The 17,341-nt window shown below is 36.7% G+C and overlaps 1 protein-coding gene across 1 annotated transcript in view; it reads right to left on the reverse strand.

Annotated features, from left to right (window-relative positions):
• The window catches only part of LOC100868990 (frequenin-2), a 40,260-nt gene extending 33,984 nt beyond the window's left edge, over nt 1–6,276 (reverse strand). The window contains exons 1-2 of the mRNA XM_086912769.1: nt 6,166–6,276; nt 1,318–1,799 (exon numbers count right to left, since the gene is read on the reverse strand). Coding sequence (XP_086768895.1) covers nt 1,318–1,381 — 64 coding nt within the window. The 5' untranslated portion in view covers nt 1,382–1,799; nt 6,166–6,276. The remainder of the gene's footprint in view (nt 1–1,317; nt 1,800–6,165) is intronic.
• Between the last annotated feature and the right edge of the window lie 11,065 nt (nt 6,277–17,341).

Raw genomic sequence — 17,341 nt, forward strand, 5'->3', positions numbered from 1 at the left:
TTTTTTTCAATATCTCGGATGTTAAGTTTAATTTATTATCATATAATCAGTAAAGAAAAGAAGCGAATTCTTAATAACTCTTGATAATTTAATATCTCTCGTCGTGCGTTTAAAAATAAATTGCCGATGCAATAAAGCATCAGTTTCAAGGATCTTTCTTCGTTAAGAGAGATCATCCTTGAATCGCGCGATGCTGGTAATTTACATATCTGTTCGAATGTCGTTGATCGTGATCGATCGAAAGCTTTTGTCGTTCCTTCGACAAACGATCCGTGCAAATTTGCTTCGGAAAAAGAGAGACTTTGTGCTCAAAATAGTTGATTACCACGAGTTTTTAATCCCATTTCGATAATTGTTGGAAATTGAAAGCTGGAGATTTAATTTTGTTCGTTCGTTCATTCGAGAAATTGAGGTGCAACGAGTTGGGTCCGTACTTGGAAACGAAGCGAACTTCGTCAACAACTTGAAGTTGGGACTTGAAAAATAGAGCACGATTCAACTTGATGGTGATCACGTGAATTTTGTTTGTTGGTGACGATTTAATGAAACGTTTCGAAAGAATTTAAAAAAAAGAGAGAGAGAAAATATAGATAAGAGTGAGTGATATCGTACATACAAGCAGAATCGATAAATCGATCGATATAATAGAAAATAATCTTTAAATAGTCATATACGCGTTGTAAATAAAATATTTTTCATTCGTTTCGAGGGGGAGGAAAAAATGTTTTCAAGAAAATGTTGCTCGATACGAGGAGATTACATTTTCTGATCTTTCTGATTTTTATTCGATAAGCGATCGAGAATAATGGATTTTAACAAAAGGAAACGCTCAACTTCTCAGTGAGACGACAAAGCAAAACGTGCTAATTTAAGCAATTGTTGGACAACATCTTTTGATCCCTCGCGTTGTTTTCGATCCATTAATTTGTGATTCGCAGATAAAAATAAACACGGATAGGATAAAGATCTGTGCGGGAACGATGAACATTTCCTTTGAATAATCCGATTATCTCGTTAAAGAAGTAGTTGCAGATCTAACTAAACTTATATATATATATAAAATTTAAAAAGTTTCATCTTTCATTCCCTTAAATTGATACTTTTCTGATCGTATTGTGAAAAATAAAACAACAATATAAATACGCGTAACAGCCTTAATGATTCGAAGCAAATTCGTAAAGAACGCGACGCGAAATATCGATGAAAACTGGATTCAGATTCGATGAAGTTTCTCTCGCCAGCATTGGTGGTAAACAAGATTGACAAAGCGGCATGAAAATTGCGTTTCGAATAAAGTAATAACCATTGGATACTCACAATACGTGTCGCTGGTGAGTCGATCGATGGTATCCTGTTTCAACTTGCTGTTCTTCTTCCCCATGTTTCTCTGCAATCCTCTCTCTCTCTCTCTCTCTCGAACGGTCAATCCCTTTCTTCACCGCGTCGCAACTCGCTCTCTGTTTCTAATAATCCCTGATCCCCAGGCGTGGAACGAAGTCTCTCACCGTTCGCCTCGCATCTTTCAACCGAATTGATCGATCACCGATCGAATTCCTTTTAAAACGTTTCAAATGTTCGAGTAGAGAACGAACAATTGTCTCTCTCTCTCTCTTTCTCTTCACTTTATCCCAGAGTCGTGGCGATCTTGTTCACCGAAGAGTTTTCTCGAACAGAAGGCAAGAGGAGGAAAGAGGATAATTTGTTGTTGAGGAGGGGGGAGAGAAAAGGATGAAATGTACCAAGGTCCCCTGCTTGGTCCGGATCGGCTCGAAAGAATCGCTCAGTGGCTCGATAGGGGTCTGGAAAGGTTTGGTCTCGGAATTTGACACGATTTCGATTCTTCCGCCGTGTTTCGAGGCGCGCACGAGCCTTGGAAAGTGTCGCGGGAAAGTATATCCTTTCTTTGTCTGAACTTCTCTCGCGGGGATTCAAAGGGATTCAATCTCTCGTGTCGACGATCCTTTTTTATGAAAAATAACGAGAGGAAAGGAACGGCTGTTCTATCCTTTGTTTCGCGCTTTTAAAATGGGAAAAGAGATTTTTCCTTTCTTTTTTCTTTTTTTTTTGAGGGGGAGGGGGTTGGAAAAGTTTTTCCCACGAAAGCTGGGAAATATTTTTACAGAGATATTGTTGACGCCATTGGATTCGAATCTACTGCAGTCTCGATTGGATTTGGAATTGAATCGAAAATTGCGCAGTCTGTGCAAGAGAAGAAAATGTATTCTCCTCCCTTTGGTATAAAGTATCTGGATGAAGGGTAAGAGGAATTTCATTTAACGGATGGATAATATCCCTCCTTGGGTCAAATCCTTAAAGTCAAGCGGTCAGCGTCGAAAGTATGAAGCGTCGAGTTCGATTCATTCGAGGAAAATTAGATTTAAGGATTAGAAAGATTAATTAGAAAGTTATTGCAATATTATTGCAATATACAACGAAATATTTTGAATTTAAGAAACTATTTTTTAACAACGAAACTTGTTTCACTCGGATTAATTATAAATTGATTTTTCATAGTATCGCGATAGTTAGGTGAATATCGTCGATTCTTCGAAAACATTCCAAACTTTTGGTTGAACAACTTTTGAAGTGAAGTATGTGTTTCGATAAATCGCGATACATGGTGTACACTTTTCGCGTAATAATACTTTCGTTATACGCGTAATTACAGTACGCAACAACCACTCTCGTTTCCAGTTGCCCTGGCGCTCAATTTTCCCCATTACATTAATCTCACTCAGAATAATTGCTTCGTTATTCGTTGCATTATTCACGAACGTTTCCCTAAAGGATAACAGGCTATGATGTTGCAAGTTATAATCCACGAGTGAATTGCATCGTTCGCATTAAGCAACTTTCGATCGAACGACTAATTGGTCAACTTTGGATCAACTTGCCGATCACCGTTCCATCTCCAAAAAAAACTCTCCATTTGTCCATCATTTTTCGCCCTCCCTCTCCCCTCACAAATTAAATCGCGGGTCAAAAACTGTTTTTCGCACTTTTGATTTGAACAAATAAGCTCGATCGAGCTTTTTGAATCGTCCACAACCTCGCCTCGCGCAAACACAATGTTAATCAAGTTAAAACGGCTTCCTGATCGTTCGAGCAAGAGTGGTAGCTCGTTCGTCCACTCTTTTAATCGATCCCGACCCGATTGTTTGATCTAAAAAAGAAAAAAAAAAAAGAGAGAGAAAAGAAAAATATCTAATGTAAACGCGGCTTAATAACTGGATCCATTTCGAGGCGTCATCGATCTTTCTTCCTTTGACGAAGAAATTTCGATTCCCGGTCAAAGATAGACACAATGGAATCTCTACTATTCGTACGTTGTCTATATATTTGTAACAACGTAAAGAGATGCTTATCCTTTACCGGTGGAAATAGAATTTAATTTAAAATTGACGGACACAACGATTCGTATCTAACGTTCACGTTTATTGAAACTGAATCAGGAGTACGAAGAAATTAGAAAGTGTTACGAAATTGGCAAAAATACCTATATATAATATATTGGATATTCTTCTGGTTATTCCTAGTTTTTTACGATAAAAACCATCTTTCGCTCCGTCGTTCCAATTTTTGTATATAAATAACATACCTAATTACATTTTTTTCTTAAAATGTAGAACAATTTAAAATATTCTTATAAGTAAATTCGTGTTTTTTTTTTTTTTTTTTTTTCGAATTTCGCTCGATCCACTTTTTTTTTTCTCTATTTTTTACCGACCGAGTATTCGATTCGTACGTTTACTTTGGAATCCGTATGGAGATGAGGCGAATCAATGCGAATTTCACGCTGACAGAATGGAAATTTCGTGTCTCGCCTTTCGCGTATCGTGACAATTAGGCGGCCGTATCGCCCCGACATAATCGGGAGGGGAAACCGTTTTCGGAAGCGCACGAGAGATTGTTGGCGTGCTTCTCGTGTTTTGCGAGGACCGTCTGAAGTATAGCGGCGGTCGACTTGAATTATTTACCTCCGGGCACAAAATGATACTCTCGGCCGCGACACGCGTCGTGGAATGAACTCTAGGAATGCGCTTTTTTCCCCTCGCGTTCCGCATCATGCTTGCGATATTATCTCGCGGCGTGTTGGAAATAGGGAATTCTGCGGTGGGGCGCGTGGCTCGATCGGTAATCGGGAGTTATCGATCGAGGATAGACGACAAAAAGAGGGATGAAATTCGATCTCGCGAACTATCGTATCCGTCTACGAGCAAAAGAAGCAAAATGTGATCGAAATTTTTTTTTTTTTTTAAATAATCAATCAATTATACGATCGAATGTGTTTCTCGATATTAGAGGATATTAGAGATAGTATAAAAATCTTCGAAATATAGAACGAATCGAAAGTGCTGAAGTATCGAACAGTTGAAAATGGATTAAATTGGATTTTATTTTAACTGGCGGAAGAAAATTTAAAAAAAAAAAGTAGAAGAGAAGCGTAACTTTTACTCGAGTTTAAAAAGATATTCGATTATAGATAATGGCACCACGATTCTTAATTTACTACTACTATTATTACATATCGCGAATTTCTGTCGACTAATTCCTCGAGGGAAAGATATCTCGTATAGGGTGATATCATCTCTCGATCCAGATATTCCCTCGAGAATTCGGTGAACGGCGATAGTTGAGAGGAAATTGTCAAATTTTAAGGGTGTTACGAGGCGAAACGAGGCCACGAAATTTCTGCTCGCCTTTGCATACACGAGTTCCTCCCGCGATTGAATCAATTGAAAAGACGGCAAGAAAGGATACGGCGTTGAAAGAGAATGCAAAGTTGAATTCGTTCGACGAGGACTCGATTCGATTGTAGGAAGAAACGTGTATTCGAAGAAAACAATTACACAGGTTGGAGGGCCAATTATTATTCAATATCACGGTACTGGAGCATTATCGAGTTACTGGATAGTCTGCTTCGTTAGACGATATTTCCAGAGGTGGTCGATAACAGGTGCATGCACCGAATATTCCGTACCGTCTCTAATCAAAATTATAATTATAAATTTTAGCAAAACATATTAATTAAATTGTTTGATATTACGATATGTACGACATGTACGACACGCAAACATCATAATTTACCGGCATACTGCGTTGGACGTGTTAAGCAAGAAAGTAAAAATTCACCAGACTCGTGATTCCTGATGCTTTTTCAAATTCAATCGAATCCGGAATGATTGCACAAATGTAATGCAATTAATCCATGTAAAAAGAGTTTAAGAGTTTTATTTTCAAGAATATTATATTTCACAAAAATGGAACTAAGTTGCGGATACCAGACTTTTAACTTTCACTTTCGATGTCTGTGCGTTCACTGGAAAAAAAAAAAATAATAATAATAATAATAATAATAATACTTGACAACAACTTTTTCGAATATATTTGAATGGAAACGTGACTGGAGACGTGAGAATCTCGTTTCCGAAGCTTGATATTAATATATCAAACATGGAATCAGATCACTCGGATGTTGGTCCACGTAACACTTGCTCAACGCATCACGCATTCCGTCAGACGGTTTAACCGCGTGTCAATTACACCGAAATTGAATTTAATCTCGGTCCGTCGGATAATGTAGTCGAAGGGAGCAAGCTAATGGTATCTGTGTATTTAGCTACGTGTCCCCCTCGTGTACACTTCGACGAGCACGAATTGATCCGAAGAAATGAAAAAGAAAAGAATAAAAAAACCAACGAGCAAATTCCAGCTCGAATTGTCTTAAAAAAGAAAAAAAACGAAAGAGAGAAAAAAACATGAAAGAACAAGGATAAAGAAAATACAAGCGCTTCAATGTTCGATGCAAGATGAAAATATTCCGCGTTTTCTCCGCGACTGAGACGCATGACAGAGCTTGCGTACAACTCGCGGCGAAAGAATCGTGAAAAGATCGACGTATGCCAGCCGGTGGAGGAGGCGTTGCGGAGATTTAACTGGTCGCAGAGTGGCACTGGGTCCGTTCCATTTCTCGCGTAACGAATCTTTCGTGGAACGTGAGAATCGTGAGAATCGATCGACACGAGTTGATCGTTGACGGGTTTCAGATTTTCGCTTTTACTATTTTGGCGATCTCGAAAGGGCGCGAGAGGCTCGTGGGCGCGCGCGAGGATCGGCGGAAGAGTTGGTTGCAAGTTGCACCGTTTTCATTCATGAATTCCTCACCGCTGTCGTGGAACGATCGGTGGAAAAACGCGGACCAGTGACGTCATAGCGTCGCGGTGCCTGGCGTCAGACTGGCTCGCCGATAGCATTACGTGCCAGTGCATTGCTACTGATTCGCGCATGCGCGAGCCACTGCTCAGACCGGACAGTTCTCTCGTTCGTTCCCTCTTCCTTTACTTTCGACCTCCTACGCTCGCTCCCTCTCGCTCCCTTCCTCCCCTTTTCTCCCCGATTTCCCTCCGCAACCCTTCGCTCTGCCCCCACTCCTCCTCGCCCTCCTCCCCCCACCCCCACCCCCTCCTCCTCAGGATATACCACATGACTAATGTATCTTGACTCCTGTTTCGCTATCCGCGGTGCTCTGCCCGCGAGATCCTATCTCCACTCCCTTCCCTTTTTCCTTCTCATCTGTGCCTCTTCGACGGCTCTCTCGACAAATTTCCATCCCTCGAACGAAAACGTTTATCACCCGATCGCGCGCGATCCAATCCAGTCCGTTGCGTTTTATTTTCTTTAATTCGCTTCTCCTACCCTTCTCTGTCCCAGATTCTCCTCCACCTTTTCCATTTTTTTTTTTTTCAGAAGAATTGTCACTTTTAGTTTGCATTTTCGTTTGATTAATATTACAATCTTAATGTATCGAAATACGAAATATCGATACATTTCAACTTGTTTCCTGTTTGCGTCATTTTTGTATATTTATAAAATTCTAATTCCTTTTCATATTTTTAATTTCATAGATTCTTGAATTTAGTGACACGAAACGATTGATTCCAAATTTTTTTGGAGTTTAACAATAATTCGTACCGTTAATTAGTCTGTCGTTTAATAAATTTTCTTTTTCATCGATTCATTTAATATTTCAATGTCGCTTATTTCAATCACTTCGATCAAATAAAAGAAAATCGAGCAAGCAATCGCGCTTTTGTTCCATCCATCGTTCGACTAGGGATTTTCGTTCGTTTCGTTCCTCCTTCGTCATTTTATTTATCCTTAATATTTATCGTTGTGTCGCGCGATTCTCTATTCTTTTCTTTAACAAATTAAAATATCTCTCGCTTTTTTGTTCTTTTTTTCAAAAAAATATAAAATCATCTGTTATCTATCTGTTATTTTTATGCCATTATTGCTTCGAAGTCCATTCAAATTCCGTCGAAATTTCACTCGAAATCGTTTGATTTACAGTGGGTTCTCTTCTCTTCGGATAAAAATCGTATTTCTACCCAAATTGATTTTTCACCCCTCACGTTCAATGGATTTTCGCTGTTCGAATCCCGATATTCTAATGAGAATCAATTTGTTCACGGCGAGAATTGCTCGATCGTGGTCGGGAAAGCGACCAGTTATGGAAATTGCTCATTGTTTTAAGCAAATTAACCCTCTACGATATCACGTGATTTTGAAGTCACGCGTCTACGTTACCGATCGAGAGTTATATCGAGTTCCATAGAATTTAAAGAAGAGTCGATATTTCGATATATCGTCAAAATCAGTAAAAGTGAGTGAAATTATTCAGATTTGCACGAATGGTCAAGATGGAAAAGATGAAAATCGACAATTTTTTTCAAGATTAATTTTTAAAAACGAAACTAGATTATAAAAAGTTAAAACTTTAACGCTATATAGTCTCTCAATATTCGTTTAAACAATTATTGATGGATACATCAATGGCGTGCAAATAACGTATAAATAAATAAATAACGATCGTCGTCTCAAACTCGAGTTGCACGCACATTGAAACGAAATAGCATCGGCGATTTTTTATTTTATACTCGGCCAAATCGAAATGGAAAATTATTACGCACGATCGTATTATCGCTAATGGATCAATTTGACATTGCCGCTTCTCGACGTTATGTCGAATGATCGAAGAGCAAAGCGGATCATTGGATCGTGGACTTCGAAAAGAAGCGTCTAGGATCGGTTTCCATGAATAAAAGAGGAGAAAGCTATGTAACTGTGGAATTGATATGCGCGAAACCAGGTATCAAGATTCAACAACGAAATTTCCCTCGCCTCCATTTTATCGATTTTTCTCTCCTGTTCATTCTTAAGGACGCGAATAATTATTATGCTCAGAGTGAAAATTGCTCTCGCTGTGAAAATAAACTTTGGAAAGTTTAAAACGAATATATATGTTTTTAAGAACGTGAATATATTCGAGATTCTCGAGAGTTATTTCTCTATTAGTGGATGCTTCGTTGAGAATGAAAGGATATAATATGGTAATGTAATATTTCGTTAAGATTAACGAAACTCTCCAAAATTTTTTATTCTCGAGAATAATAATAAGGAAGAGTACGAATATCGAATTGACATTGAAATAACGTGAGAAATATTTTCTCTATTATTATTTAACTCTTGAAAGATGCCCAAAAAAAAAAGTAAATTTATTAACAAAATTGTTCAGCAATCGAAATGGACGAACCACGACAAATTCTCGAGAAAATTGCACAAATTCTGAAATCGCGGCCATAAGACATGATAGCGGATTATATATAAATTCGTAGTACATATTTCTTGATCTTGATCCTTTGCCTGGAAGAATAAAGTGGAGTGGACTTATCTGTCAAAAGTATCTGATCTATTCGATTTAGTTGCTATTTTCTCGTCAGCGCCTTGAGAGAACAACATCATTCCTCCCGTCTTCGAATCGAGGAGGAAAGTGCTCGAACAAACATTGAGGGAAAGACCGAAACAAGGTCGAAAGAGCGGCACAGTCAGCAGTTTCTCGAGGAAAACAGCTCTCCCTCTAATACTAGAATTCATCAAACTTCCTGAGTAAACGATTAACGGTAAGGATACAATGTAATTGAGAAACATTTTCCGATCTTACAACACGTCAGATTCGTTTTTTTATTTATTACTATTTTTCATACATCATTAGATTCTAGATATTCTCAAAGTTTCTTTCTTTTCGTATCAAATTTTCTAATTTTTCGATTGCCAATTCGAAATGGAACAGATACTCAGTTCAACTTGGTCTATTAATAACTCAAATACGATAATTAGAAAAAGAAAGTCGTACATTTAGAAATTCTTTCAGGTGACTAATTTTTCGATTTCAAATTTCCATTCGATCGAAATTATTTCTACCAATATTGTATCTATTTTGCAAATAATTACGCAATAAAGGGTTTACCTGTTTAAATTTTTAGGATCCATTCAATATATTATATAAAGGGAAGAGGAAAAAATCAAGAGAGAGAATCGTTGATGCAATTGAATGAACGAGAAGGAAAAGGAAAAGCTTCGATTCGAGGTGCGGCCGTCCGCGTAGAGTTTACGTTAAAAGCCACGTGGGAACCGCGGCTGTGAATAGCCGATACTTGCCTACACCTACGCTCACGCGGTTAGCTTTTCATCGCAGCATTCGTGCCTTCTTTTTACCTTGGACACTTGTCTCATGGTTGTCCACATGGTTGTAGCACAACGAGATCGGATTCTCCGCGAAAATTACGTCTTGGATCGTTGCATTTAAGCTTGCGTTGCACAGTGTGCCACGTAACCACCGCGCGCTTGTCTCAAGCACGGGCCAAGAGTTCTTGAAATGCTGTGCAAACGACGTCGGCTCAGCAATGAACACGTTCCACAGATTTTCTAACGAGTTCCAACGATATCCATAATGGGACGATGCTGTGCATCCTTGAAGAATAAGAACGAGTGGAATGTAGTTATTGTTGGAGGGGGATGTTTCTTTATTTTTCGCTTTTTCTTTTATTAGATTAGGTTAGGTTTAGTTTTTCGTTTACGATGCTATGCGTTGTCGAGTGGAATATAGTTATTTTTTTCTATTCCTTCGTATTAAGTTAGGTTGGGCCAATTTGGAAAATGAAAAAAATTTCATTTGCATTTCGAAAAATATGATTTTAATGAAGATTCACGTGTAATGGTGTTTATATCTTTGATAAATTTATTTTAATCTTTTTTTACAAGTGTGAATATAACCTCTCTCTCTCTCTCTCTCTTTTGAAAACCTGCTTTTTTTAATTCTTCTTGATTAGATGAAGGTGTCGTAGATACAGTGATTTCTTTTGTGATAGAAAATTTTTTTGCTTGAAATCGAAATTTTAAATTTTATCAAGAATTATATAATAGGATAATGCAAAGGATTAAGCAAAGTGTTAGAATTTCTATCATTCTTGTATCATTTAGAAAATTATGAAACTTTAAGGATTCATTTTTTCCAAGTGATGTTCGATACTAATGAAAGAAAGTATATATCTACAATTCATAATGAATAATCACATTCTGTTTCATAAAACAGAATATTTTTTTTAAAGTAACAATTCTTTTTTAAAATCTTTGCTGAATTCATTGGTAGAATACAGTATATACAGTACATAAATATACTCATTACACGTTTATTTTAAACCTCAACAATCGTGTAACTGTGTCTGTAATATCGCACAAGTTTTACAAATACGTTTCACACGTTACATTTACATTATTCAATAAAAGAAAGAAAAGAAGAAGAACTCTCTTGCTCGCTCGATTTTACTTTTCTCTTCGATTTTAAATTCACGATCAGATCCTTTCTTTCTTTCCTGAAAAAATATCAGAAATTTTTCTTTTTATCCCCGCTGTGATAACCTTTTCTTTCTTATCGTTGAAATCATTAGTTGATCGATATTCTTGCGATCTACGATGAACAATTTGCGTGCCCTCCTTGCGTTTCGCCACGTGCAGACCCGATTACTAAGCCCGAATACGTGCTTATCCTTGAACGGTTCGCAGCTTAATTTCGCCTGTAACCACGAAACGAGAATCACGCGAATCTTAGGCAACATCGATATTGTCAGTATTGATAAATACGAGTAATATTGTTGATACTGAGTCTTGATATTGATATTAGAAGAAGATTAGATAATATTAAAAGTATCATTAACGCGTACGATTCCTTTTATAGACAGATATTACAAAAAAAAAAAAAAGAAGACGAAGTTCATTTCGAATAGTTTTTGAGAAACGAGTGAAATCAATTATTCTCGACGAAATAATGCCGATAATAATTATTATTTTAAAAGCGAGTTTAAGTAAGACTTACTTAACTACTTTAAGTAAGTAAGATTTATTTTCTACGATTGAAACGATCTTTTTTTTGCCTTTTTTTAATTCAAAAAAATTATTGTATTTACCTATTAATTTCAAAACAATTTTCTTTACAATAAAATAAAATTTGCTTTCGAAAATCGTCCGTTTTAATTTTTCAACTGTAAACTGCAACAGCGACGATTCAATTTCATTTCATCATATCACGATAAATGATTCTCTGCAATTGAACTTTTGAAACGAAGAACGTGTACTACGAAATAGCTAGTAATCAAATCTATCGCGAATGAAATTGAACGATGAGTTCTTCGCGACCGATTTCTTTCCACTCCATAAATGCCTCGATTATCGAGTGTAATTGGTACTGGTAATGTAACGAAGAAAGGGGAAGAAAAAAAAAATTCGAGATGGAAAGAAAATTGCTTCGATTGGTATAATAATAATAATAATAATAGTCAAATCGTGGTTATAAATTATTCGTGCACGGATGAAGATAAATTAAAACGTTTGCAACTAGAGAGGGACACGTTCCTCTGTATAGAGTAATATCATGTCGTGTCATAAAAGCTTCGGTTCGAGCGATAAGTTGGGGTTGAAAGTAGTTATCCGTCCGTTGCTTGGAAGACAAGCTCGAAAACTTGCACCACTTGAGAATGTCGATAAGGCAACGTCGAGGAGAGCTTTCCCGCTTTGCCCTTACCGTCGCTTTAATAACCGTTTAAAATTCTCTTTGCGCCGTTTAATATTAAAAAAAAAAAAAGAAATTTCATCGAAATGCTATTGCATCGTGGCATCAGTGTCCAGTTATTTAAATTTAATTTTAATTTCAGTTTCTCTTTTTTCTTATCTTACAATATTCTCCCTTCTGCTCTCAAATATAAACAACGTTTGTTTTTAATTATGAATTATAATTCTTGATTATTGTTTATCAATTATAGGATTTTAAAAAAAAAAGGTTACACACATAATTTTATAAGTGTTATTAGATTGTTGCAGATGAACAAATGCAACAAATATTATTAACGTTTTAATTTTTTATTGTTATTATTTTCTGAACTAATCTTTTTCTGCGTAAAATGCTTCTCTGGTTTTTGACTGTTGTTGTTATTCAAAGAATTAAATTACTCGGTTTAATAAAAACGATATCATTAGACACATAACGACAATAAAATAAAATTCTATCTTGGACATCTGCTAGCCTGTGATAGTTGAAAGACTTCAATTTTTGAATAAATAGAAAGCACGTGGCCCGCTCGCTCGTGGCCCGAAAGACGCCTCGCCGATGAACGATATTGGAACACGTTCTCTCTCTCTCTCTCTCTCTTACGACGAAAACCTTCGACGTTGCTTCGTAATTGAATGCTAATATATTACACATATCGTGACAAGAAATACAATAGGACGCAATATAAACGATAGAACGTTCACACGAAACTTCCATTGCATTATTTCTATTTCTCTTGTTTAAATTCAATCTATTCTTTCGAGACGTTTTTGATTAATTTGTGAAATCGAATTACAATCAATGCCAACTTCAATTACCCGTTTTTTCATTTCATTTACGACACAACGTCAACGACACTATCGAGTCAATCGAATTTCAACTCAATATTCAACACTCGTTGTACAAATCCTTCGAATACGAGAAACGTACAAGGTGCAGAGTAGAAACGTAATTTCCCAAGAAAGAAGGAAAAAGAGGAGAGAAAGAGAGAGAGAGAGCAAAAAGCAAGAGTAGCAGTGTGGTTGCGCTCTCTTACTCGCGACGAAACCACCCTGTATCGACCCAGCAACGCCCACCCAAACACCGACCCCCCACCATGGATGACCCCCTCCCTCCCCCCCAAAAATTTCCCGACCCGGTGCATCGTCGCGTCCCTTTCTTACTCCCTCCCCCACTCCCCGGCCAGAGTTTCGCGGCCGAGTCTGTTTCGCTCGACCCAAATTCGATCGACCGGTGGAGAAGAAGGGATCTCTCCCCTCTCTCCTCTCTCTCCCTCTCCCCCTCGTTTGTCGCCGATTGCTCGACCCGAATGATCGATGGGGGCCCGACGAGCAGGAAAGGCACAATTGAGGCGGTTTCGTCGCCGTTTATTCGGCTTTATCCGATCCCCCCGTTGATGGACGATCGCGATAAACGATCGAGATCTTGGAGGCATCGAGCTCGATGCATTCGAAGATCGTGAGAAGAAACTAGTAGCTAGTCATTATTTTTTTGAGGGGAGAGATTGGGTTTGGAATACGTGATGAAAATTCGTGAATTTTCGGGACTTTGAGACGACATTTTGAGTTTGGTTAATTTGGTTACTTTTTCAAGGTGCCAAATGATTGCGTGCGACGATACGTATGTTTTATCATTTGGAATTGTGGCGTGTTTGTGATAAATTTCTTGATCTTTGCCGAGTTTGGAAGTTTTAAGGTTATTTGGACGTGTATTGTTATATACGGATATATTGTTCGTTAGATTATATTTTAATAACACGATTCTTAGAGAGAAAATTAAGTTCGAACGTCTCTATAAGAAAGAACTGTCTAGTTGTAGAAAGTACGAACGAAAACGTAATTAAAATTTTTCGTTCGATTTTCCTTTTCTGCAAATTAAACTAGTTAATAATAAATAATTCAAATTTTCATGATTCTCCGTAAAGTAAAAAAAATTGATTCTTTCTTTCTTGATATATAAGAAACCTAAGAACCTAGGACTAGAAATAATTTTTTTGGAGCACAAAAATGGATGAAACTCTCTAAAAATTTTATACTATAAATGAAAGTACGTAAGTAGTATATCTCGATCGTTATTCCAGGGAAAAATATAACGAAATTAGAAAGAGAAGATCTTTCAGAATGTGTGTAATAATAAAGTATAAATAATAATTAAATAAACCCAGGGAGTACGACAGGGCAGCAGATTTTCCCGTGTTTTATCCTTGTACTACCCTCGAATCGTGAATAATAAAGCAGAAAATACGTCGCTCGGTTTCAAAGCGAAATAAGCAAATAAAAAAAAGGAGGGGGGGTGTAGGGTCGTGAAATGAATACGCTGTAAACAGGATCTGCCGCGTCTCGCTGAAAATAACCTTCCATCGTTGGCAAGGATGGCACGTTCGCGCCTCTGCCTTTCAACGTTTAAGGAGGCAGGATTCGTTCCACCAATTTTCATTCGACTCGTCGAATTCAAGAATACGAGTTATAGAATGAATCTACGCGTGAAAAGGATGGGGAGGGGTGGGGGGTGGGGGAAGTTGTATACGCAAATACTGCTCCCTTTTGTAACAAAGCAGGACGCATCTGTGGAAACACGGCTTAAATGGAACACGGAGCAAAAATTGGAGCAACAACTCGCCCTGTAAAACGATATTCTTGTAACATGGTTTCTCTACCTTTAATCCTCGAATCAAGAATAATCGATCGATCCAGATCTATGTTTGATCTATTTTTATCTAAATACCATCATTCGCATCAACGTGTGATTCGACTGATTAATAAACGCGATTAGGATGACTCTTATATAACACGAGTGTTTCAACATTATACCATATTTTATTAGTGTTTTCTATATGTTCATTTTTATACTAGATTTTGAACAGATTAATGAGCTTGTTTTCGAGTTTTGTTAAAACGTGCATCGAGAAGGAAAGGGTTTTACTTCGGGCAACTCTCGTCTCGAAGATAAACAAGTGTATTGAGAAAAAGAAAATTATTATTTAACTCGTAAACAAGGTCAAGTAAAACACGTTTTTTTTATTTCTTTCGCGCGTAAATTCATCCATTAAAGAAATAGTTCCAAGACCAAGACAAGACTCTGTTATCTTTCATATTTGAGATCTGTCAAAAAATGCAAGACAATAAACGAATGTAATTAATTTTTCTTTCGCCAAATCACGTGAAATTATTTATAACACGCGCGTTTGTCTAACTTTTATCCAAGTTTTATCCATGTAATTGTTTATTTCGTAAGATCTATCGAGTTGTTCCTCGATATAAAAATATTTTGAATCGAAAATTATGGAATCCATTGATCCGAATGCATTAGTTGATTGATCCTCTGCAATTCTCTCTAAACTTTCGATGTGTATGCAGATTCCGTGGTAACCAGCCCTCCTAGCCAATCTTTTATCTCTCCTTTTCTTCACGCTTGACCGTGTTAAAAAGAAAAATAACTCGTTTTCACCCATTCTTTTTTTTTTTTTTTTTCGAACAACACTGTTCGTTGCTCGTTGAACGAAAAACAGGTTGGTTTCCTTTCTTCCTTTTTGTTATCCCCGATGTAACTCGTTGGTAATTAGAGTCTGATTTATTAGGTAAAAAAAAAAATTACCTTCATCCCTGACCACCAGAGATTCGAGATTATCGAATGAATTCATCGACGCCCTTGAAATTTTATGCTCGGATTAATTCCGCGCTGTGGATAAATCCGAATTATACGTTTTAATTGTGATATAGCAATGTGAAATAATGTTGCGTGAAAATCGCAGATGTGTTGAAAACACGCATGCACGATTGTGCTGGAAATTATGCTCGCTCATTTGTGAGAAAATCTGTATGCATAAGAATGTATGATAAATGAGCGTGCGTGTTTATTTACAAAAAGAAAATATTTAAAATAAGATAGAATAAATGACGGGGGGCAGGAAGAATTTTGAAGAATTAATCCTGAGCTTTTGTTTCGAGCACAATTTCATTTTGTCGAGAATTAAGCAGGGATTTGATCGTGTATAACGAATTATACATTTCAAGAAGCGTCTGTATAGAATTTTTTCAGATTTTTTTTTTTTTTTTTTGAGAGTTTAAAACAGGAGTTGAAAAATAATCGTATTCATAAACGATTGCGTACAAAAATGGATGTAATTATTTTTACTACAATTTTATTGATATTTTATTGTATTATTAATATTTTTTACTTAGTCTCTTTATTTACGACGTAAAAAATAAATTGAAGGAACGAAGTGGACAAGATTTGGTCAATTTTCAAAGAAACTTGTACTGGTGGGGGGGGGGGGAGGAAGAATAACCGATATCCGTGTTTAATTCGAGGCATCGCTGAAATAAGAAAGAGGATCGATCTGATCGCCTCATTAAAGATAAAACAATGCCCTCGACATTTCGGGAATATTCGCAAATATCTTTTATTAAATCCATTTCCTTGCATTACGAGCATTCGTGCTGTGGCCAAACTTTGTCGTTTCGAAAGAATCCAGATTTTTCTCGTGTTCCATGTACAGAATGCTAATATATTCGTGAGACACGTTTAGTAGAAACGTTAAATAAATTTTAACGATAAAAGTGTATAGAAAAATGTCGGTGTTATTTATCAGGTTATGAGCAATTTAAGTTTGCATCGAATGAAGAACGGTACGACGAAGACAGAACTTTCTCACTTTCCCTCTTTGTTTCATCTAATTACAGAAACTTAAATTGCTAATTTTAATGCATTATATTATATTTTCATACCGCGGATACTTTGCGTGTTTTGCATAATCAATATGCAAGGGCTATATATTTATAAAAGAAATTTAAGAATTGACATTTCAAGACATTTATTGACATCGTATTTCGTATTTTTAATTCAAAAATATGACAAGCGTAGACTTACCTTGAGACTCGATTAAAAGCGTATTAAAATTAGGAAAACTTTGAACCGTTATTTGAACTCCGAAAATAATAATCGTTTCTGCGAAGTAACGAGCGAAGAATCATTGGAAGAGCAGTACATTGTCCCTTAAAACGCTTTTCCATTTATCCAGATACAATTTCCGGTTCAAAGAGATATCGTCGTGTAAAGAAAAGATAATTTTTAATCGTTTACTTGTCTCACTGACCTGACCTACCAAACTTCACACAATTCCTGGGAAAACGTAGCACATATTTCCAGAAAAATACATGGGTCACGGATCTATTCTGTAACCTCTGCATCATTTGAAATACCATGGATAATTTTAAGTTTAAAATTATTCGATGGCAAGCTCTCTTTTCTCTTCTAACTTATATCTTCTATTATAATAATAATACATTATTATTGAACTTGAAAAGCCTCAGTTGGTATACTATCTTTTGTATCTATTGTGATATGATATTCACCGAGAAAAGAATTGGATGACAAACCTCGTCTTAATTTCCCTGAGTT

Source organism: Apis florea, unplaced genomic scaffold (assembly GCF_048593485.1).
Source record: "Apis florea isolate Af1SG1 unplaced genomic scaffold, ASM4859348v1 contig_3493_pilon, whole genome shotgun sequence".
NCBI classification, from domain to species: Eukaryota; Metazoa; Arthropoda; class Insecta; order Hymenoptera; family Apidae; genus Apis; species Apis florea.